Here is a 24,316-nt window from a genome sequence, read left to right as displayed (position 1 = left end):
CACTTAAGATTCTGTGTGGTCAACTTGCCCCTGTACCTGATGCATCTTTTTCAGTAATCCTTGTTACCGGAACACTTTTTTTTTTTTTTTGTCTTGTTCAGTCACTGCCATACTCCCTTCAGACACTTTAAGTGTTGAGGCAATGCACATAATGTTGTAAATTGTTTCCTTGTTTTTAAGGAATTGTAGCTTTTGAAGTAGAGGGGCAAAAGCAAATCAGTAGAAACAAGGCTGTTAGAAGTGCATTCCTCAGCTTCCATTTAAGGGAATATCGTGCTCGTGCCAGGCAGTAACTTTTTCTGTTGTGTTTTTTCAGGAAGCCAAACTGACAGACCAGCTACCACTAATCATTGTATGTGATCGGTTTGACTTTGTTCATGACCTAGTTCTGTACCTGTACCGCAACAACCTGCAGAAGTACATTGAAATCTATGTCCAGAAGGTCAGTGAAATCAAAAGCATAAAGTTGTTCTTGTTGTTTATAACTAGCCATCATGGTTTTGGGAAATCAACTGTTTGTTTTCAAATCTGAGCACTCGTGTAGTATGTATTCAGCCCTGTGTGCATGGTCCATCATTGAATAAGATAATAGCTGTACCTTTTGAAAAAAAATCTTGGTAGAAGCAGTCAATATCCTATGACTCCCTTGAACTATCAAATCTGTCAAGCAGCACAGAATATACTGAGCCCACTGAGTCTTCCGGCATAGCTGATTCAAACCTAGCAATCCTGGAGTGAAGACAGTACTTCATCTCCACCTAAACTTGGGAGCTTACTCTAATTCTAGGACCCCCTCCAGCCACAGCAGTTTTCCCAGTATCTAGTGTTAAGCTCTTGAATTTGAGATTCTCACTGCAATGGACAATCCCTCATCGTAGGGGTCAGCTAGTGAACTTTTTAGTGCAGTCCACTGAATGTACATACTGATCCTTGGATAAGGAGACTGCAATATTAAACTCAAAGTGCAATGATAGGATTGCAGTAAGCCTTGTTCACACTTGCCACTGCTTTTTGTATTTATTCTTTTGTACCACATTGCCTGTAATTTCTGCTTTATCTCTTGTTGCTATCATTCCACAGTTCTGAAAGTAATCAAAAATCCATGAAGGGAAGGAAGAGCAAGCATGTAGGGCTAAAAAATAGCTCACATGGGTGCAATGGGACAAACCTCTTCCTGTGCTGGTTATGTGACACTTTACCAAACTACTTCTCAGGATTTTGTGACATTAATGAGGGTGATTTTTCAGTTATACTGAATTTCTAAAGCTGTACAAACAGAACTATTGTGGAAATACTTGACTACCTCCTAGCCATGTTTTTTTGGACAAAACCAGTAACTGTAGAAAAGTGAATTCAAGAAGAGAAAATTAAGTTCTTGCACTTCAGTTTTCCTTGGTTTTTTAAAAAAACAACTTGCCACTTGTTGTCTCATGCAGGTGAATCCCAGCAGGCTTCCAGTAGTGGTAGGTGGACTACTGGATGTGGACTGCTCTGAAGAAGTTATCAAAAATCTTATCACTGTAGTCCGTGGACAGTTTTCAACTGATGAGCTTGTGGGTGAAGTAGAGAAAAGGAACAGGTTAGTAACTGAAGTAGCTGACTTCCCTCTTCTGTTTGCCTCCCTCTACTTTTGAGGTAAGGCAACAAAGTTTTAGTTTTCAGTGGTACTGTTCCTTGTCACCTACAAGATCAGGTATTCTGTTTTCATTTCCCACCGCTGTCTCAAATCATTTGGAGGCAAGTTTCTGATTACTGAAGAGTCCAGCTAAATAGCTGTGTACAAAAGACTCTCCCATTGAACTGTAGCATGCACTTTGACAATGGTGGTTTTTTACTGTCTCATTTTAATGAGCAACTGTCATTATGGAGCACTGAGCAGCCCTGGATGTGTCATCCACATGTTGGTTTGGTTGATACTGCAACAAATAAGCAGCAGTATCAAGATTTTGAAGACAAATGAAAGTACATAAACCACAAGTGCTGTGAACCAGGAACAAAAAATTTGCTGGAAAAGCTCAATAGGTCTGGCAGTATTTGAAGAAAAGTCAACATTTTGGGTCCAGTGACCCTTAACAGTTCTGAAGGGTTACTGGACCCAAGACACTTAATGGATTTTTTTCTTTTTTTTCTCCCTCTTGCTGCCAGACCTGAGCTTTTCCAGCAACTTGTGCTTTTTTTATGAAGAAAATACGTGATGGATCTGTTCCGTGTTTAGTGAGAACTTTTGAGTTTACGTTCCAAAATAAGACTGACTGTAGTGCCTCAAATTTCCAGACTTCCAGCAATAATTTGACAAAACATTCAAGCTAGCACTGTTAACCAGGTGATAGCAATGGTCAATGCTCCCTGCTGTGTAATTGACTTGCAAGGTTTTTATTCAGACAGCTTCAGTGTTTGACAGACCACCACTACTGGTCTGGGAGTGTCTAAACTGCATGTGGATGTGAGTTTTTCAAACCCCAACCATCTGCCTAAGCTAAAAGCTGCAACTGACCCTTAGATTTCCCTTAGCCACCTTTCTTCCCTCTTAAACTTAATGTGGGAAATAGATCCTTCTGACTGAGGTATGAGGAATGGCCTAGAGTTTTCTTTTTTCCTGGAAGTCGTGTTGCAACCTTTTGAAGAGATGCATGCTCCAATTTGACATTTCATTTTTGATCAAAATTACCAAGTTCCTGGTTTCCCCCCACTAACTTTTTTTTTCTCTGCAGATTAAAGTTGCTGCTTCCATGGCTGGAGGCTAGAGTTCATGAAGGATGTGAAGAACCTGCTACTCACAATGCTCTAGCTAAAATCTATATTGACAGCAATAACAATCCTGAGCGTTTCCTGCGTGAAAATCCTTTCTACGACAGCTCAGTGGTTGGCAAGTACTGTGAAAAGAGGGATCCACACTTAGCTTGTGTCGCTTATGAGCGGGGCCAGTGTGATCTGGATCTGATCAAGGTTAGTGTCTTGGACCAAGATTTAGGATGGATATTGTCTGGGTAAAAGCTGGCCTAATTACTTGCTCCTGAAACTGTTGATCTTTGCAGGGAGGTTATGGTGGCTATTTCCACAGCTGGGACACTACTGTTCTGATTACACTGGAGGAAAGATGTGCTGTAGAGGGTGCAAAGGAGATCAGGATGTTATCTAGGCTGGAGTATTTCAGCTATGAACAGCTTAGAATGTGGGGTTGTGCTCATTAGAGCAGAATGTTGAGTGGGGACCTGTTTTTGAGTTGTCTACAACTGAGACAAGGTACTTGGGAGAAATTTTCACCCTCATGTGCTAGTCAGGTATACAATTAAGGGAATTGAAGAATCTTTTCACTTTAGGCATTGGGTATCTGGAACTCACTGCCTGAAAAGGTGATAGTTGAGCCATTGTAATATTTAAGCATTTAAAGTGTGCCAGCCAAGTATTGGAAGATGAAGCATGAGTGCTTGGCTGGTGCAGGCAACTGTGTGGGGCTCTTACTGTAAAACTGCTTTTTGGAGAATGCAGCTGAGGGAAGCTAAGAGCAGACATCCTCTGATTCAGTCTGCCTGAATTCTGGGGCTGGAGGTTGCAACTTGGAACTGAATTTGCAAACTCCAGGCTGTCATGGATATCAGTGCTGTGTGGCCCTTTTTATAGTCAATTTTCAATAGTCGGTGTGGCCAAGCTCACTTGATATTTAACTCCACATCCCTATCTGTCTGCTCTGGCCTCCTGACTATGGTGACCAGTAATGCATTGGCAGCTGAAGGATAAAAATACACTTGTTCTGATTCTACCTTTTACTAATCAATATGGTTTAGAACATCGCTGTTTTATAGCACCACTTTTTGCAAATCTGCTTTAAAGGAGTATTTTGGTAAGGCAGTAGTTGCAGTCCTTCAATCATTCCAATGTGTAGCCAATTAAACTCTTTAGTGCAAGAGCTTTGAGTTGGCAATTTACTGAGTGAAGGAGTGACCAATTCAGCTGAATTTTTGTATGATTTAACTGTCTCTTAGGTTTGCAATGAGAACTCTCTATTCAAGAGTGAGGCTCGCTATCTTGTACGTAGAAAAGATCCACAGCTCTGGGCCAATGTTCTTGAAGAAAATAATCCCTTTAGACGACAGCTGATTGACCAGGTATGCTTTTTACATTCTACTTGCTTATGGAGGTTTAAGGTAAATGTACTTTTAGTCAAGCAAGAACTTCATGCCAGACTGGTACTGTTTAAATCTTCTTGCAATGCATAACTTTAAACTGACCTGTTAAGACTTGCCTCTGGATCAGGTGGAACTTGAACCCACACTTCCTGACCCAGAGTTGGAACACTACCATTATGCCACAAGATTCCTGCTTGTGCACTGCATCTTTGTCTTGAATGGAACAGTACTGAGATCTAGCCATTGCTTTACTTATTCCTAAACTGAGTAAACAGCTTACAAAATGAACTTTGACTTGAACAGTCAAAATTGAAAATGGAAGGTGGTGGAAGATTTTTGAATTCAGTTTCAGCTATTCACAATGTTCCAGTTAGCATAGCTTGTATTATATCCCACTTGTCATGGATACAAGTGTCCTTTTTTAGAATCATTAGAACCCCCTACCATGTGGAAACAGGCCATTTGGCCCATTGGGTCTGCACTGACCCTCCTGAGACCCCGTGCCTCTACCCTGCCCTGTAACCCTGCATTTCCTGTGGCTAACCCACCTAGCCTGCACATCCCTGAACACTACAGGCAATTTTTAGCACAGCCAATCCACCTAACTTCCATGTCTTTGGACTGTGGGAGGAAACTTTTCACTCAGGAAACCCATGCAGATAAGTGTGCAAATGCCACAGTTGCCCAAGGGTGGAACTGAACCCTGGTCACTAGTGCTGCTAACCACTGATCCACCATGCTGCTAGATTAAATTTCTCTCCAATCCTAATTCTAGTATTTATTAAAACTGCAGATCAGTAGATATCCTATTCCAAGTATAGACAATTGAAAGGATCAAGGTCTTCAAAGTTGTGCTAATCTAGTTCACTGTCATGGAACTTTAACTTGCATTAGTGCAGAAATTTTGTGGCAAGTTTGTAATGGTGATGTCGCAGCTACTGATTTTAGTTGTGAACACTTTGTTCTTAACCCTTCATACTCTTTCCTCCACTTTTTTTAATCTTTACTGAACATCACCCTTTGACCCAGCAACACATTTGAGCTTCACTGACTTTGGATTAGAACAGCTTGTTTGTGTTTTTAACCTGGGTCTCCTGAACCATTTTGTAAAGTAAAAGTAATTGCTTTTCAGGTTGTCCAAACAGCCCTGTCTGAAACCCAGGATCCAGAAGAAGTTTCTGTCACTGTGAAAGCCTTTATGACTGCTGACCTTCCCAATGAACTGATTGAACTGCTTGAGAAGATTGTCTTGGATAACAATGTCTTTAGTGAACATAGGTGAGAAATATTTGACTAATTCTGTGCATTGTAAATATCTGAACATTCTGTATTAAGTGCCTATAATGTTAGTTTTGCTTAACTACTAATGATTTCTACCAAAAATCCCAGTAGATGGTAGGTAGTTTCTACTTTCAAAGAGTAGGAGCCAGCTCAGGACAATCTTACAATGCTGCATAAGAATGATCCTCCTGAAAGATGATGGTGTAGTATGAATCATTTGTAGATTGTTGCTGTTAGCTGTCAGCTGTCATTCTTAAGCCTTCAGGCACAGAAATCCAATTGAGCAACTGTCTTGCATGGAATAATTTTTTTAAAAAGGGCTTTGCCTCTTAATTGCATTGTCAATGCAATTTGTCAGGTTGATCAGAGGCTTTGTTTTTGATGTAATTCTTCTCTTGTAGGAATCTACAGAACCTACTGATACTAACTGCTATTAAAGCAGATCGCACCCGTGTAATGGAGTACATTAATCGTCTAGACAACTATGATGCTCCTGATATTGCCAACATTGCCATCAGTAATGAGCTTTTCGAAGAAGCCTTTGCAATCTTCCGGAAGTTTGATGTGAACACTTCTGCTGTGCAGGCAAGAATTTGCTTCTTCTGCATGGAGGGATTGAGACATTGCATTTCAATAAGTAGATGTATCCAAGTATGTAAAGTAGGCAAAGTGAATTGTATTAAACATTGTCTGTCTCGCACTAGACTAATAGTTTCTGATGGCTTTCACTGAATTTGTAGCTGGGGTGTCAAATGGATTTGAAAACCTTAATTGTTTCAACTTAATTGACCTCTTTTTAGGTTCTCATTGACCACATTGGCAATCTTGATCGTGCTTATGAATTTGCCGAACGCTGCAATGAGCCAGCTGTGTGGAGTCAGCTGGCAAGAGCACAGTTACAGAAGGATTTGGTTAAAGAAGCCATTGATTCCTACATCAAGGCAGATGATCCTTCTGCTTACATGGAGGTTGTGAAAGCAGCCAACAAGAACAGTAAGTATTGGTCATTGAAGTTAATGCACATTTCAGTAGCTATTTATTTGAAAATCCACTTTCAAGGTTTGTTACGGTATAGTCAGCTTCTGTCCCAAATTTGCATTTTCCCCTTCATCTGACAATGAGGGATCAATCTCAGCTTCCACTTAAACTATTGATCACCCTGAACTACATTCCCATGTCTGGCTCCCATATCTGTTGACTGTAACTGGTTCTTTTATCCTTTAACCTCAGCCCCTTTTTTTTCTCTCTTCAGCCCATCTGTCTACATTGGCAAATGACTCTGCCCCCACCCTCCCACCTATCATCTTAGTCCCTGATTTTGTGCTAACACTAAGCTTTAAATTCCCTCTAAGCTCAGTATTAGGTCGAAGACTGGACATATCCTGAGATCTTTCGGTACCCTATTCTCCTGCCTGTCAGCAACATTTGACATGATAAACTATGCCGTCTTCTAAAGTCCCACTTGCCCAATTAAGTGGTACTATCCTCAGTTATATTTTATCCAATCAAACCACTGCAGAGATTCACTGGCTTTATCTTCCCATTTCAGTGCTGCCTCTGAATCTTTTCAAGGACTCTGTTCTCCTCTGTTCCAACACTAAGTAAAGGATGCTATTGGGTTTCACAAGCTGACCATCTTTCTCTGGATCCTTTAATGTTGCTTGTCTAACATCCATTCCTGGATGAGTTGTAATCTTCACTTGAATGTTTCAGAAGATCCATTTTACTACAGACTTCAGCTTGATGTCCTACATGAAGTGGAGCTGAGCTTCAAACTTGACTACCTATTTCCAGTCTCACCTGTGTCAAGCTGACTGAACATCACTTGCTTTACCTCCATACTGAGCCACTTTGGTGTATTCCTGGTCAGAATCTCCATTCAGCCATAGATATTTTCTGGTCACCCTGTTTATGGATGTTATGCACTTCTTCTCAAGCAGGTAGTACTTGAACCTGGCCCCCTCCACTCAGCTCAGGGACATCACAACAGCTTTTACTTCAGATTTTTCTCTTGCTGAGCTTGTACAACACTGCCATCTTATTGGCCTGAAGAGATGTGAATGTAGGTGTGGGCCTATTAATCTGACAGTTGTCATAAAACCAAAAATAGGAACAAAAGTGGGCTGTTCAGCTCCAGCCTGCTTCACCATTCAAATAGGATCATAACTGATTTGACATTCAGTCCACTTTCCTGCCACCTTTGTTCACCTGCACCCCAACTTGATTTCCCTTACTGATCAAAAATCCATCTGTGCTCAATATATACAAGGACTCCTTGCCAAAGGGAGCTGAGAGGGCAGTTCCAAAAGCACTGAACCAGAATTCCTGTCTTAAATTGGCACCCCTTTGCTTCTGCTCTTAGGGCTTCATGAGAGAGGGAGCCTGTCATCCTGTTAGCATTTACCCTCAATCACCATCTTTATTCTAAATTCCAGTGAGTAGAGTCCAACTTTTTAGCCTTGTCTCATAAGACACTCACTCCATAACAAGGATCATTCTTGTGAAATTTCTCTGAACTTCCTCTAATGAAAAAGAATAACTGCTCAAGTGTTATAGATGTCAACTTATCAGCACCTCATACTGTTGTATTCCAATCCTGTTGAAATAAGGGCCAGTGTTCCATTGGCCTTCCTAATGACCTGATGCACCTGCATGCTAGCTTTGGTTTCACTTGCAAGTATTCCCAAGCCTTTTTTTTTTTTTTTTGTTTTTTGTGTTGGAACTTACTGCAGCTTATCTCCATCCTAAAATACTGTTCTTTTCTCCCTTCCAAACTAAACTTCACATTTTCCCACTCACTGCCATTTGTCAACTTCTGCCCACTCAACCTATCAATATCTGAACTGTTTCATGTAACTTGCATCAGGTCTCCTACTCATGACCACTGCAAATGAATGTGGCTCCTGGTTGACACATAGTTGAATTTTTAAAAATTAACTCGTTTTCAATCCAATCCCTCTTTTCTGACCTTGTCCCTTTTTTAACTTCCATCAGTGATCAATATTTTTAGCCCCTTGACTCTTGCTCATCTAACTCTGGTCACCAGTCTCCACTGACAGTTGCGCATTTGGTCTTCTAAGCCTCAAGTTTGGAAATTTCATCTCCAAGTCATTTTGCCTTTTAACTTCATCACTTAACTACTCCATTCAAAACCTCCCATTTCAATAAGCCTCTAATCATCTGTCCCAATATCAATTTTAGCTAAATGCACACTTGGAGGGCTGATGTGACATAGTGGTAATGTCCCTGCCTCAATCAGAGATTAAGCCCCACCTGGCCTAGAGGTGTCAGCCCATTTAAACAAGCTGATTTTTAAAAACATCTGTACTTGTCTGTTTCTGTGCAGCACTTGAATGTTGTTTAAATCATATTAAATGAAATTGTAAAGGCAAATTTGTTGAACTGTTTTACTTAAGCTAACTTTTGACTGACTTCTAGCAAAGCTGCAGAAGAAGTAGCTGTATTCTTAGCCTTGTCATGAAGTTGATATCTTGTCAGTATCACTAACACCCTTTTTTAATTGTGTAACTCAGCAACAACTTGTCCTGTGGCGATGACAATAGGTAGCTGTTGCACTAGTCAACCTGGAGCAAGAACCAACTGTCAATGGCATAATAAAGCACTAACTAAAATGTTCTTTTGGCTTGCTGAGTTTCCTTCCTTCACTTAGAACTCAATTTATGGACATTGTCAAAAGGAGACAAGTAGCACATCAACCAGTGACATTCTTGTATCCAGTTAAATTCTTTGCCATCCCATCACTGTTACCTGATGCTGCTGTACGTTTAAGTGGTGCAATCCACACTTCTTTCTTTCAGATAACTGGGAAGACCTGGTGAAGTTTCTGCAAATGGCTCGGAAGAAAGCCAAGGAGTCGTATGTGGAGACGGAGTTGATATTTGCTCTGGCAAAGACCAACCGCTTGTCTGAATTGGAAGAATTTGTTAATGGACCCAACAATGCCCACATTCAGCAAGTAATACTAGGAAGCCATTGTTTATAAGATTATTGCATTTAAACTCTGTATTTAAATTTGCATTTTATTGAATTCAGTCTGTTTAACAATCTTGGTTTCAATTGTATTTTTCTATCACTTTTTGTAGTTTAAATGCTTGCCCTGTAAAACAGCTATGTAATTTGCATGCAAGTCTTTAAAAGCTGCAACTCACTAAAGCAGCTTGCATCTATGCAATGAGAAATGTAATGTTCCACTAAATGGAGAGAACTTTTGGAAAAGGCCCACGGCCCCAAGTGCTGTTGGGCCCCAAACAGGCTTCATATCTCATCTGAGTCAGATGAGATATGCTGATAATAGCCAGACTAACTGCTGGTAAACATTCAATTTTGAAGTGAATTGATTTTTAAAAATGAGTCAAGAACTGAATTCACCACCCTAGTGGACAGCATCAGCTTGAGGGTAAATTGCATGGGCACTTGAAGAAAACTTGCTATGTGGAGCAAGGTGGGCTGGTTTTCTTGAGGTAGGCATTAGATTTAATGGACAGAATGATTTTCTGTGCTGTGAATCTTAATAGCTCTTAAAGTCATAGTTAAACATCACCATGTTAACACTAATGGGTACAGCACAGGCCATTCAGTCCAACAGTATGCTGCCAACAATGTATGAAGCTAATTTATTTGCCTCCAATGTAGGTTGGTGATCGCTGCTATGATGATGGCATGTATGATGCAGCAAAGTTACTTTACAACAATGTGTCCAACTTTGCTCGCTTAGCTTCTACGCTGGTACATCTAGGAGAGTACCAAGCTGCTGTGGACAGTGCTCGCAAAGCTAACAGCACCAGAACTTGGAAAGAGGTATGAAACACCAACCAAAACGGTTATCACTTAAGCTGGTTTAAGATTCTGACGTTGTTTTCTGGGCACTTTAATACCTGAATTAAAATTCCAGTCTTGCCAGTGCTTTTCACAAAGTGCTTACAAAAACTTGGCTTGCCTAACCACCTAAAATTGCAAATGAACAATAGGTGTGAACTTTTTTGAAGCTCGTCCTAAATAGCCATCAAAATTTCACCTAGATTTGCAGTGCAGAGTCTATTTGGTGATTGAACAGTGTCCAGACTTGAGATTTTGATTTTGAATAATCTTTGAATTGCTGTCCTATTTGCCCATCTTAGGTTTGTTTTGCCTGTGTGGATGGCCAAGAGTTCCGTCTGGCCCAGATATGTGGACTACACATCGTCATCCATGCAGATGAACTTGAGGAGCTAATCAGTTACTACCAGGTAATTCTTGTTCTACAATACAAGCTCTAGTTCTCCCTCAGCTGCAGTTACGTAGTTTACCAGATGTTCAAGAAATTCAGTCAATTTATAAGGCACAAACAACCCTTTTTTGATCCAACTTGTCTGTGATGTCCAAGTTATCCCATTTGCCAGTGTTTTGGCTCATATCCCTCTTAAACCCTTCCTGTTCATGTAACCGTCTAGATGCCTTTAAAATGTCATTGTGCTAGCTGCGTCCACATCCTCTGATAGCTCACTCCATGCATGGAAAAGTTGCCCCTCAGGTAATGTTTCACTTTTTAAACCTATGCCCTCCTAGTTTAGGACTCTCCTACCCTGGTGGGGGAGAAACTTCAGCTATCCACGCTCCTCATTACTGTATAAACCTGTAAGGTCCCCCTTGGTTTCATATTCTGCGTGTGCCCTAGTCCCAGCCTCGGCCTATTCCACTTCTCCCTAAGCCCAGACCCTCCAATCCTGGCAGACGTGTTCAGAAAACTAGTATTAATGGATACAAGCAGAGATTTTGGGCATGTTGGTGCCTCAGTTTGTTGCAACCCTTGGCTTTCAGTTTTAAGTTTATGTTGCAGGTAGTACAGCTGCTTTTAATTTCCAAAGCTAGAGGTCATGCTGAATTACAGTACAGACTTTGCCCAATTCAAATTCACTAAGTAGCCAGAAGTTAAGTCACTAGTTCTGAATAGGTTTGCATTCCAACACTAATCATAAATGTAACAATTGGAATTCTAAACTCATCTGGGAGTGTACTTTTGCACTGATCATTGATTTGCATGGGAAAGCATGGTGGGTGGACCTGGGTGACTGCCACAATGCTGTCTCAGGCTGCCAATTGTAATGTGACAGCAGATGAAGCAGGCATTTACTTATCCTGCTATTGACTGAGCAAATAATTGCCGTAAAAGTAAACTTATTCAGATTTTGGCTAATAAGCTTCTTTGTGTGCAATATAGGTAAACAAACAAATCTGCAGTAGGTATTGAGGAATAGTGCTATTTCCTGTTGGTTTGATCAGATGTCAGATTGATTCACTTCTGATCTTTCCTAAACCATGTGGAAAACTAAATTTCCTACATGACTAAAAAGCATGTTCCAGCAGTAAATGTCTGAAGCACTGAAATCCTACCCACTGATTTCCTATTGAAACCTGACCTTTTTGGTAAGGCTACAAATACTTGTCTCTTGCTTAACACCAATTGTGAATTACTTGTTTTTTATATTAGGATCGAGGATATTTTGAGGAACTGATATCTCTCTTGGAAGCAGCATTGGGTTTGGAACGGGCTCATATGGGAATGTTCACAGAGCTGGCAATACTGTACTCCAAATTCAAGCCACAAAAGATGCGAGAACACTTGGAACTTTTCTGGTCCAGAGTTAATATTCCAAAGGTATTGACTTCCTCCCAGGGAACTGATACACCATCCAAACTGCAGCAACCATTTGTGTGTTGTGCCATCTTCTATTAGAATATTGCAAAGTCTAATGACATTACCCTGTTCTGTGATCTGAAGGAGGGTCACCAGACTGAAGTTTTCTATCCCTAAGTGCCAGATCTTAGATTTTTTTTAAACCTTTTTGTTCTTGGCTGGGACTGCAACCCCAGTGAAATGGGGTTGGCAGTTCAAACTTTCATTCACTTTCCTGGTGCCTTTTTTAAAGCTGTAAATACCTTGCTTTGAGTACATCAGAACAGCTACTTCAAACACTATCTGCCATCAACATTAATGTTGAATGTTTCCATGGGTGAGCTACCTCAGCAGAGGACAGATTTTAAGATGTCAAAAGGAGGTGAACTGAGGTAACACTTTATGCAGTAGATTTCTATCTGGCTTGCACACTCTACAAGGGTTTCAGGAGAGTTCAGCCTTTTAAAAGGCACATAAGGACTTAACAGTTGTGTTTTATAGAGCTATGTAGAAACAAGCGGGGGAATGGAACTAAATGGGTTAGCTATCAAAAGCTGTTATAATGGCCTGAATGGCCACTTCTGCATCTCCTAGTGTTGACTTTGTGGAAAGTGGCCATCAATGACCATGGAATCTTAAGTTTATCTCCTGTTTTGAAGACTTTGGTAATTTTGAGTCTTTTTTGGTTTGTAGATTAATTGATCTTTCTTGCTAGAATAACTGATCAATTTCCCTTGTGCTAGGTCCTTCGTGCAGCAGAGCAGGCGCACCTCTGGGCTGAGCTGGTCTTCCTTTATGATAAATATGAAGAGTATGACAATGCAGTCATTACTATGATGAGTCACCCAACAGATGCTTGGAAGGAAGGACAGTACAAAGATATAATTGCAAAGGTATATTGTTGCATTGCTGGTGAGATATGCTGTCATACCCAGTGATGTGATCTTTCAAAGATTGCTGTCTTGGCTTTGTCAAATTGCTGTTCTTGTCTGGTCAAATGTTTGTTAACATGGAACATTTTCACTGTAATGGTTTGAAGTAACAATTCTTAATTGATTTTTCCAATTTTTAAGACTAAGTATTTGGGTGATTTAGAAAGCTTTTTTTAATTCACTTTTTTCCCCTCAGGTTGCTAATGTAGAGTTGTATTACAAGTCTCTGCAGTTCTACCTGGATTACAAACCACTGTTGATCAATGATCTGTTAATGGTGCTGTCACCACGTTTAGACCATACCAGGGCAGTCAACTTTTTCAGTAAGGTGAGCCATGACTGAATTGCCACAATCACTAGCTGATAGTGTGGCTCATTGTGCATTTTCTTAAATGTAACTTCAGTGAAGGAGTTAATGCTACCATGACCTGATGTATTTGCATTCTGTTTTGTAGGTAGGCCAGTTGCCACTAATAAAACCATATTTGCGCTCTGTTCAAAATCACAATAACAAATCTGTGAATGAAGCTCTGAACAACCTGCTTACTGAAGAAGAGGATTATCAGGTACAATTAAACTGATGTTGAAATTCTCTAGGGGAAAACTATTGAGCAGCTGTTTTAAGGGCAGCTGATCACTCCAATGAATTCCAAGTTTAACTTGCATTCTTGGCTCAATTTTATTCAGTCTTTAGCTCAGCAGTCTTGCCCTAGATTGTTCCCTTCCCATCTTACCTAGAATACCCCACGTGATCAGAAAATTGCCTATCCAGGGTCTTGGATTGCAGATGACTACTCCCTCCTATTGCATATTTTACCAATGCCTGCAGTTCACTGGGTGACCACGTGAAACCAAATTAATCATGTATTAATTTCACTTGAAGTATGCATGTTCCATTAACTGGAAAGATTTTTCCCTAATGGCTTGAGGATTGGCTAACTTTTATAACTGGCAATCTCAACCCATTTTTAAACAGCCAAATAACAAAGATCTGCAGATGGTATAAATCAAACAAACAAGTTGCTGGAAAAGCTCAGCAGGTCTGAAAGCATCTGAAGAGATCAGTTAATGTTTTGGGTCTGGTGGCCCACCCTCGGATCTGGTGGTAGCTAGGAAAATGTTGGCCTATATGCAGACGATGGGGAGAAGGTAAAGATTAAACTAATGTTTGGACAAAAGATTGAAATGGAAATCATGTCAGCGGAGCAAAACTTCAAGGTGGGCATGCCTAGAAGGGATGAGGCAGTGAGTTAAATACTACATGAAAACCTGCATATAAACTGACATTTTCCTAGCTACCATCTGTTCTGAAGAAGCGTCACCCAGACCTGAAGCATCTAACTCTGATTTTATCTTCACTGCTGCCAGACCTGAGCACTTCCAGCAATTTCTGGTTTTTAAACAGCTGGTGTTGACCTTGTAATATTTGTCTGATTTGGGACTCTCTTTACAGTTAATCCCTCCTGGGTCTAATTACCACTTACTCTTGAGTGGGCACTCCTGCATCTACTTGAACCTCAATTTTACCTTGTGTCAATAAGTTAATAAGCAGTTCTTGGAAGGATAATGTGTACATCAACAGCCACCTCCAGGGCAATTGGGGGATAATGGATGCTGGTCTAGCCAGGGATGCCCATGTTCCTTCAAACAAAAAGCTACCTAATGATTCTGGCACAGGAGCAACTGTAACAGTGGTTTAACTTGTGTTTTTTGGGCTTTGCACTTCAGATCAAGGTCAGTCAAACTCTATTCATGAGTAAGATGACTTTTTTGGGTTTTTCTTTCGCAGGGTTTGCGTACATCTATTGATGCATATGACAACTTTGACAACATTGTCCTTGCTCAGCGCTTAGAAAAACATGAACTAATTGAGTTCAGGCGCATTGCTGCTTATCTTTACAAAGGTAACAATCGCTGGAAACAAAGTGTGGAACTCTGCAAAAAAGACCGTTTGTACAAGGTAAAAGAATCTTGGGGAAATGTTTTTGAATCTTGCATTGATTGATAAACTTTGATTCTAAACTTTTCCTGCAGTGGTCAGTTTTGAGTGACTTTGACTTTGCTTTCTAGGATGCAATGCAATATACAGCAGAGTCCAAGGACACAGAGCTCTCTGAGAAACTCCTGCAATGGTTCCTAGAGGAGGGCAAGCAAGAATGTTTTGCATCCTGCTTATTCACATGCTATGACTTGCTACGGCCAGATGTGGTACTTGAGCTGTCATGGAGGCATAATATCATGGACTTTGCCATGCCATATTTTATTCAAGTTATGAGGGAATATCTTGGCAAAGTAAGTGAACTTTAGCTCACTTTTTTTGAGCAGCCTTTGCACCACTTTCAACTAGTGCAGTTTGACTGATCCTCAAACTTGATTTTCTTTAAATCTTCCTTTTGCATCTGTGAAGAGTTCACTACTTGGGGAAAATTTCACACGATCGAGCATAGAGTACAAATGCTGGGTGGTTATTTAAAGAGCTGACTAGAACATTAGTTAAACCACAGCTGAAATGCTTCAGCCCAGACTATGAATTAAGACTACATCAAGAGGTTTTTTTTACTTGGAGCAGAAGTCTAGTGGGGAGTGGCAGGGAGAAGAAGAGAATCTGATTTGAAGTCTAGAAAATTGACATATAGGGCCAATAGCAACTCTCTATCGATTACTGGGAATATGTTGAAGCTTCAAAGAGATGCAAGGGGAGATATTTTAGAAGTTGGAGTAGCTGGAACTTGCTGTCTGAGTTGAGTAAGAACCATTAACTCCAAAGTAGTACTTGGTGATCACTTTTTTAAGCTCCATACCACAAGGATTTGGGCAGTGCTGGGAAACCTGGTTAAAGTAAGAAGTGCTTTTGTGGACCATGATGGGTTAAACGTTCTTGGTCACTTGGTGACCTGCAAATGTTCGCTTTGTTTTGGGTATTATTTCCTGCTGACTCTCTATCTTGTGCATCTGATGCAGTAACCTGCTTTCATATCACCATAGTGACCTGTTCAAAGTCACTTTTTGCTGGAGTGCTGCCAAACAAGGTTTGATATGAAATCACAATATTAGGACAAGTGACTAAAAGTTTGATCTTTAAGGAGTATCTCGACTGATGCAGGGTGGAATTGCACTTAAGTTTAGGCAGCTGAAAGACTGCAAGTGGCAGGGTGACTGCTTCACAAGAAGTTAGACTTGGAGACTTTGTGGAACATTTTAGAGAGGGAGGAATAAAGCAACCTCATCAGTTTCTTTGTCTTGGTGACTAAACTGAACAATTCAGTTGTTTTGAATTGGAAACTGGGTTCAGTGACAAATTTTGATACAGCTTTTTATACAGTTGTGAAAAGCAACTGAGGTCAAAGGCTTAAACTCTGCATGGTATTTTTAATTCAATCCAATTCCAGCAAGAAAATTGCCCTTCTGTCATAGCAGTTTTTCAACTAGTTCAAAGGAACTAGTGGAAGCTCTACCTACCTGTGACATACCCATCCAGATGCCTTTGGAAGGTTATGTGAATAGGAAGAGTTTAGAAGGATATGGACCAAATGCTGGCAATTGGGACCAGGTCCAATTGGGGATGTCTGGTCAGTGCAGAGGTATTGGACTGAAGAGTGTGTTTCCATGCTGTATGACTAGAGTTCTGCTCCCTTCAAAGGGCTGGGCTTAGCTGTTTGGCTGACTCCCTTATAGATAAGACTGGAATGGACAACTTAGATCAGATGAGTGTCTAGGCTGAGGAGTGGCAGATAAAGTTTGTTTTTAATTTGGATAAGAGGTGCTGTATTTCAGCAAGGCAAACCAGGGCAGGATTTGTACACGAAATGATAGGGCCCTGGGGAGTGTTTGTCAGAGGCCTAGGGGTGCAGGTGCATAGTGGGTAGACATGAAGGCATTGACATGCTTGCCTTCATTTGGTCAGTGTATTGAGCAAAAATTGGGATGTTTTGTTTATGGTTGCCCAGGACATTTTTGAGGCCACTTTTCAGAATACTGTCCAATTCTGCTGCTCTCCCTGCCAAATAAGATCTTAAGCTTTGAAAGGGCTCTGATGAGAGTTACAGGATGCTGCTGGGGTTGTAGGTTTTAAGCTATATGGAGAGGCTGAATAGGCTGGTGTCCTCCACTGGACCACTTAAAGGCTGAGGGGTGACCTTGGGGATTTTAAAAAAAATCACGAGGGGCATGGATAGGGTGAATAGCCAGGCCACCTCTTTCTCCCACCATTCCCCCCCCCACCCCCACCCATATTGGGGGATGAGTTGAAACTAGAGGGCATAGGGTTAAAGTGAGAGGGGAAGACTTGAAAGGAACCTGAGGGTAACTTTTTTTTCAGGAACATCCATGTATGGAATGGGCTGCCAGAGGAAGTGATAGAGGTTGGTACAGTAACACTTTTTTAAAAGGCACCTGGATGGAGGTGTGAGTGAAGGCTTTAGAGGGATATGGCCAAATGCTGGCAAATTGATTTTAGGTCAGTTTAGGTTATCTAGCCAGTTTCACTGAGTTGGACTTAAGGGTCTGTTTCTGCTGTATGACTGCGTTGCCCTACCAGTGTTTCAGTAACATTTGATTTATTGTCTTTAGATTTGGCAAGTATTTCAGGAGTTATTCAACTTCTGTCCTCAGTCAGCATTAGTTTGTTCTTTTGGACTCTATATATCACTGATCATTAATGTTTCGTGTAACCACAATTCTAAATTGTATGTTGGATCAGTCTTGTGTGCGTAATGGCTAGGGAGGAGCAAAGAGCAAATTATTAGCGACTTGGGCACTTCTGGTCTTGACTCCTGTTTTTTTTCCAACCACTCCAAGAAACTTCTTGTTTGTAGTGCGACCCTAAAATTGTGAAGTGTTTTGATTGCCGTTCTGCTTGTCTTTTGCTGTTCTCAAATTTGCTTTACTCTTTAGTTTCAAGTTTCACCTCTGAATTTTTTTTGCAGGTTGATGAATTAATGGAAAAGGTGACAATCTGTTCTTACTTATTAGGCTTTCTCAAACTGAGGCTTTAGGGTTTTTGCTTAATGCAGAGAGATATGCTTAACCAGGCCATGATCCAGAGTGCCTTGTAATTCTGTAGTGGAGATATGGACTAACCTTAAGGCTCTTGTAAGGGTTTGTAGCTTGGGTCGTGGATGAGGTTGACTTGTTCATCGTACAGACAGTTCGTCACCATGCGAGGTAACATCACTGCAGCCTCAAACGAAGCAGTGTTCTACTCTGCGTGGTATTTATGATCTGGTCTGTTGAGTTGGGTTGTCACTTTCTAGTTCTGTTCTGCATGGGTTTGTATATGGGGTCTAATTACACATTTGCATTATAAGCTGAAAACCAGGCCTGTAGGAATTCCTGTACATGTCTGGTTGGCATAAGTTAAGATGGTCACATTGTCCCAGTTAAATTTGGCCTTCATTGTCAGAGTGCACTGAGTTGAGGGAAAGTTCATGTTGTTTTGTTGCTAGCTGGTGTATGAACAGAGGCCTGGTTTTACAAACCTGTGCAGAACAGAACCGGAAACGATAACCCAACTTAACAGAGCAGATCATAAATACCAAGCAGAGTAGGACAACATTGCCTGAGGCCACACTGATGTTACCTAGCATGATGAAATGTCTGCACGATGGCGAGCAAGCCAACAACCTCATGGACTAATATTTAGCTAATCATCTCTAGAACTAGCTGTTTTCAAAGCCTCCATTAACCACTTAGCTGCCTTTTCTTCTAACTGCTACTTTCAGTCTCATTTTAATGCAACAGGTCCTCCTTTTAATCCATCTGTACTTTCTCTTCCAAGATGTTCTTTGCATCTTTTTATATAATGGCTTAATGAAGCAAGCTCTTAAAATTCCTGCTAGGTGTTTCCACCACTTAAGATTATTCAAGGTTCAAAAAGTAATGTACATTTGGTCTATGGTAAGTTAAACTAGTTTTTTCAATGTGTTATCTAAACACTTTTTTTTTTTACTTTTACTCGGATATTGGGTAGAAAGTTCTCTTTTGGCCCACAAAACCATTTTGGCTTTTGCAAAATCTATTGATTTAAGGCTAAACTTGTAAATTTGCCCTTCTATACAGAACAGTGCACTGATTGTCTTTGAACTGGTGCATTGTAGCTGTTAAGAGGTGGAAAACCTTGAGCAACTGCTTGAAATATCTTTTTTTTTTGGCGTTCACTTCCTTTTAATTTGTAGTGATGCAGCCTTATTTTCTCTTGCCCTGTTTCTCCCCAACACTGATTTCAAGCCAACTGCTCAACAATCGATTAAAGCCAAAGCAATATCGGTAAGGCTAACTTGCATTTGATGCAATAACAGCTGATAAAAGTTAAAGGCTTGATAGGCCATGCTGCAATGTGCATAACTGCTTGCAAGGTAACTTGCTGCATTAAAACTGCACTGGATACATGTGCTGTTTGGAAACCTGTCCCAATCAATTGGGATGGCTTATGGAACTGTTCTATTGGATGATAATGCTTTCTGCCCTCATTGCCATAACATGCTTTTTCATGCAGTTGGACAATAGGGTTTTATTCTTGGGCAAGGGTTACTGGCAGTTATTGGTGGAAACTTTGTTCCAGGAACACTTCTGGAATGGTTCTGGAAATGTGAAGCCTGAGCTAAGTGAACTGTTCCATATGACCTTAAGTTTCCCCCACTTTCAGTCCTGTAGTTGGCACTTGCTCACTTAACTGAAATCCAAATATTTGTTTGCACAGCATTCAAATTTACTTGTCCAAATGCAGCAAGACCTGGATGATATGTAGGATTGGACTATTAAGTAACAATCATGCCATGATGACTTTCACTTGGTGAAAGCTACCCATTGACCCTTGAATGGTATTGCTATCACTGAATTTTCCCACTAGCAATATCTTAGTTGCCATTTTCCAGAAACTGAACTGGACAAGCCGCATAGATGCTAACCATGTTAAGAATTCTGCAGAAAGGGCCTATCCAGCTGACTTCCCAAAGTCTGTCTGCACCTACAAGGCATACATCACTGTGATGGGATACTTGCCTGGATGAGTGCAGCTCCAACAACTAAGTAAAACAACTGAATGCTGGAAATTAAACAGTGCTTGAGAAACTCTGCCGGTCTGGCAGAATCTTGGGGGTGGTGGGGAGAAGAAAACTTTGGCGTTGACTTAAATTTTTTTGTTCTGAAGTGTGATATCACTCCTGACACTGCTTGCCAATGAAGCAGGCTTTCATGTTGTCACTCATTCCCTTTGCCACTGTACAATGGCAGCAGTGTGCCATCTGCAAGTTGCACTAAATAGCTCTTGAAAGGCTGTTTCGTAGCACCTTCCAAAAATGCAGCAACCTCCGTTTTTAGAATATCTAGCAGTAAGTTCACCTCTAAATTGCACACCATCCTGACTTTGAACACTAGCTGTTTTGGAGTGTTCAAGAACACAGAACTGCACTAGTTTGAGAAGACAGCTCACTACCACCTTCTCCCAGGGCAACTATGGGAAGGCAACAAATGTTGGCCTAACCAGGGGGCATCCACATTCTCCAAGTAGAGGATTTATTGTAGTGTCATTGGGAGCTAACGCTCTTGATTCTGAACCCCTCCCAATCTATGGGTCAAAGAGCTTGAATACAGTTGGTTTCATAGAAATGAGCCCAGCATTTAGATTTCATGCTTACTAGACCTAATGCCCTCTTGAGATAATGTGGTCTATTATTTTATATGTAGAAGTAGCCTGTCACAAAGATGCCCCACAAAAGGAAGTTCAATTCACTTAAAGCCTTTTTGTGTTCTTGTTTCTGAATATGCATTAACACTTTGAATTTCTGCATTTAGATTAATATTCATAATTTGAGTATTTAAGTGTTTTTGTCATCTGTACAGTGTGCACATGTTTAAATGACTGACTGTAACCTAGCTGAGTAGATTTTAACTAGGCAGCTTGCTTGCTGTAGACAAGTTCTCCAATAATTAACTTTTGTGGGTCTTTGATGCAGATACAGAAATTGCTGGGTAAGTATCCTGGCTGGTTTTTTTTTTAAAAAAAAAAAAAACTTCTCATTTTCCTTGCAAACCTTGATGGGTTAACTTTTTTGTTTACAATGCTTTTTGTTTTGTATTGACTCTTGGATGAACTTGATGTGGCTCTAGCTTTTAATTATTACTTAATCTTCCAAATCCTAGGTCGATAAACTTGAATCTTCAGATAGCTTGAGAAAAGATGAAGACCAAGTGGCTGAGCCAGCTCCCCTAGTATTTGGTAGGTTTGCCTAAGCTGTAAAGTGCAATTCTATTGTTCTAGTCCTGATGTACCTGGATTTGGAATTTATCCAGTAATTTTCATTACTTGTGAAATGAGCCAAATTGTTAATATCAGGTTGACTCACCCAAGACCTTTGGCTGAGCCAACATCTTAACTGCAGGCCTCCCTTTCTCGCTTTAAAAATTTGTTCATTTCATTAAGTAGTTGCCTTTACTTCAAGTCTCTAGTTATAATTCAACATGAAGTGAAGTTTTTTGAAGATTTGTAGCTTGGGCTGTGGATGAGGTTGCAGACTTGCTCCCCAAGTCAGTGTTTGCAGATGTTTTGCAGGTAACATTGTCAGTATGCTTGTGAAGTGTTGGTGACCTGTCACACTTGTTTGTATGCCTCAGTTTGCTGGGGTGGTTGGTATAACTACTGGTTCTGTTTCTCAGTGGTTCGTATATCTGGTCCAGGTCAGTGTGTTAGAGTTCTGGTTGGAATGCCAGTCCTCCAAGAATTCCCTGGCGGGTCTGTTTAGCTTGTGCTATTAGGAATGTGTTGTCCCAGTCAAATTTGTGTCCTTTGTCCATGTGTATTGAGACCAGTGAGAACTGGTTGTCTCTTGGCTAGTTGGTGTTCATGTATCCTTCTCTTTTTTTTTATTGGCAGTTTTCATCCAGTTTGGCCTATAATGTTTCTCAGTCCTTGCATGTTAGTTGTACAGTTACCCACAACCAATAAGATCCAGCAACCTCAGGCTTTAAGTCTTGTGTAAAAGCAAAACAATTGATACTGCAAATCTAGAGGGTGAAATGCTAGAAGCCCCCAGCAGGCCAGGCAGCACCAGACAGGAAAAACTTTAATGGTTCAAGTTGCTGACTTTTCAGCACTGAATAGGCCATTGATCTGAAACATTTCTTCTGCTCTGGCAAGGCAGCATTTCTATTTCTAGCCTTTGTTTCTAAAGCATGTCCAAAAGCTGACTTGAAGGAAAAATTAAGGCAAGTATTAACTAGTTTACTGAATCTTGTAATTTCAGTAGATTTTGACCTGAGTTTTGTTTGTTCCCCTTCTTTTTAAACAGTTGCCCTTGTTACAATTTACATGTTCTGTGCAGCCTATTAAACTAGTTTTTAATCCACCTCTGCACATGTATTCCTGCAACTGCATCTTCTCCTCCATGCTCAGCTATAAATCAGAGCTCCTATCTTAATGAATAGTCAACCCTTGTCCATAAATCAATTTGTACCACTTTGAATTGTTTCTCCCTTCCAGGCCTCCTTACCATGTTAGATGTGCAGTTGTGGTCTGAGCTGTTGATTCCAGTTCTGAAGTTAGGTTTGCTTTTTTTCTTTGACCCAGAGCAAAGTTACCTTTTGCAAAGGTGGGAAGTGTGGGGATCCAGTTTCCTGGAACTGATAAATGGATCTGGGCTGAAGAGAAGCAAAATACTTGAACATGACTTGAGCACTGCTATCAATTTGTTAGCTCAGCACTCAAACTGAGTTTAGAAATGAAACTTGCTTGGGGGTTTCCTTCATATTGGAGTCTCCATAGATATTGCCATGAACTTGAATTTTTAGTGTTTTAAAATGGCTAACCAGTGCTCTGACCTGTGACCCAATGTATTGTAATCTCTATTTTGCATTCTGGTTTTCTAGGTCAGCAGTTAATGTTGACAGCAGGCTCCACTGCAGTCCCTCAGCCTGGCTATGCTTACGGTTATCCAGCTGGTTACGCTCAACCTGCTTATGGCTTCAACATGTAGAATCCACATCATAACTTGTCAACTTCACTATTGCTACCCTGAATCTTCATGAAAAAGCATAATGGTCATAGATCACAAGACTACAGCAAAACACCTGCTCTGCAGCATGAAGATTTTATAAAAGGACTTCTGTTACTTTTATTTATTACACACTATATATTACATTTCAACTCAAATGTAGCTTTTTAAAATTGTATTTAGGAACTACAAACTGTTGAGGCACTGACTTAAATTAAGGCAAGTAGTAACTAGTTTACTGAATCTTGTAATATTTCCGGTAGATTGGTTGCCATCTTTACTTACGAAGCTGGTGGCTTAGTGCAATGTGAACTGTTCGTTAGCCCCCACACCCTCAAACCATGTATAGCTTGTCCTCATTGAGGAGTAATGGTACTGAAGGCAGTGTTCAGCTATTCTCATGGAGTTTAAGCTTGGAAGTAACTTTGCCAGTATCTGCATGTTTTGCCAAACACTTGATGCTCAAGGTGCAGTTAGAAGGTGAATGCAGAATTATTTTTGCATTCTTTATTGGTGCAGCACTGAATTCACATTGGCCGCATTGTGCAAAAGAGTTCTAGCTTCTCTGGATGGAGCACTCTGTTCTGCATCAGTTCAGGCCTCCATGCCATAAAAAGTGCGTGCCACTGTTTAAAATTTTGTGCCTAATGTAAAATTTACAGTAAGGAGCTTTTGTTGCTAATCATGAATATTAGGTTTAGTATAAACCAAGTGTCAGTCATACTTGAAGTTTCTGGATCTCTTTAATATTTCACACTTCTGGCAAATTTATTGAAAGGCAGTTAGATGGGGGCCACCTTTATAAATGGAAAGAATTGGGTTCAGTCCAGAATGCTGGCTATAGTGGTGACATGTATTTAAAGGGAAATTGTGCTGTAAAATCTTAAAGGTGTTGTGAATATTACTTTGTACAGTTGTGCTAACTTATTGGTTAGCTAAAAGAAATGGATGTGCATTTGACTTCCCACATACCCCACTCCTGCCCTCCATGTCACCAGAGGGATAAATAAAGTTTACATACATAATTCTCATGACACTGCTGTATGCTGAGTGATTCATTGCCTCATGTTAATGTGCAAAAATGTTAACCCATATTTAGTTGAAGCTGTGTTTAGAAGCATTCTAAACATTTGGATATTTATTTGGTAGTGATGGTGGGGTAGTTAACTTAAAATTCAGATTAAATACTGATTTTTGGAATCTAAGGTACATATCATTGCAGTACTATTTATTAACAAATTACAAATTGCATCAGGCATTCTATGCAGTACAGAAGATTTTAAATGTTTACATGGCAGATTTAGCTTAAAACTGACA

General features: G+C 40.4%; 1 protein-coding gene across 3 annotated transcripts in view; it reads left to right on the top strand.

Annotated features, from left to right (window-relative positions):
• Window positions 1-24,033, top strand: part of cltcl1 (clathrin, heavy chain-like 1) — a 55,327-nt gene extending 31,294 nt beyond the window's left edge. The window contains exons 15-34 of one of the 3 annotated variants that reach the window (XM_048611182.1): window positions 317-442; window positions 1,437-1,579; window positions 2,712-2,946; window positions 3,984-4,106; window positions 5,260-5,405; window positions 5,810-5,993; window positions 6,209-6,401; window positions 9,227-9,384; window positions 10,062-10,226; window positions 10,547-10,654; window positions 11,896-12,063; window positions 12,825-12,974; window positions 13,210-13,341; window positions 13,469-13,579; window positions 14,803-14,973; window positions 15,084-15,305; window positions 17,939-17,959; window positions 19,239-19,277; window positions 21,153-21,228; window positions 22,875-24,033. In XM_048611182.1, the coding sequence (XP_048467139.1) occupies window positions 317-442; window positions 1,437-1,579; window positions 2,712-2,946; window positions 3,984-4,106; window positions 5,260-5,405; window positions 5,810-5,993; window positions 6,209-6,401; window positions 9,227-9,384; window positions 10,062-10,226; window positions 10,547-10,654; window positions 11,896-12,063; window positions 12,825-12,974; window positions 13,210-13,341; window positions 13,469-13,579; window positions 14,803-14,973; window positions 15,084-15,305; window positions 17,939-17,959; window positions 19,239-19,277; window positions 21,153-21,228; window positions 22,875-22,981 (2,778 nt within the window). In that variant the 3' untranslated portion in view covers window positions 22,982-24,033. The remainder of the gene's footprint in view (window positions 1-316; window positions 443-1,436; window positions 1,580-2,711; window positions 2,947-3,983; window positions 4,107-5,259; window positions 5,406-5,809; window positions 5,994-6,208; window positions 6,402-9,226; window positions 9,385-10,061; window positions 10,227-10,546; window positions 10,655-11,895; window positions 12,064-12,824; window positions 12,975-13,209; window positions 13,342-13,468; window positions 13,580-14,802; window positions 14,974-15,083; window positions 15,306-17,938; window positions 17,960-19,238; window positions 19,278-21,152; window positions 21,229-22,874) is intronic. The other 2 variants (XM_048611183.1, XM_048611184.1) reach the window with 2 other exon arrangements.
• Window positions 24,034-24,316: the final 283 nt, after the last annotated feature.

The sequence above is a fragment of the Rhincodon typus genome, chromosome 24 (genome assembly GCF_021869965.1).
Source record: "Rhincodon typus isolate 14 chromosome 24, sRhiTyp1.1, whole genome shotgun sequence".
Taxonomy (NCBI): domain Eukaryota; kingdom Metazoa; phylum Chordata; class Chondrichthyes; order Orectolobiformes; family Rhincodontidae; genus Rhincodon; species Rhincodon typus.
The sequence above is the reverse complement of the archived record's forward strand: the minus strand, read 5'-3'. Positions and strand labels throughout refer to the sequence as shown.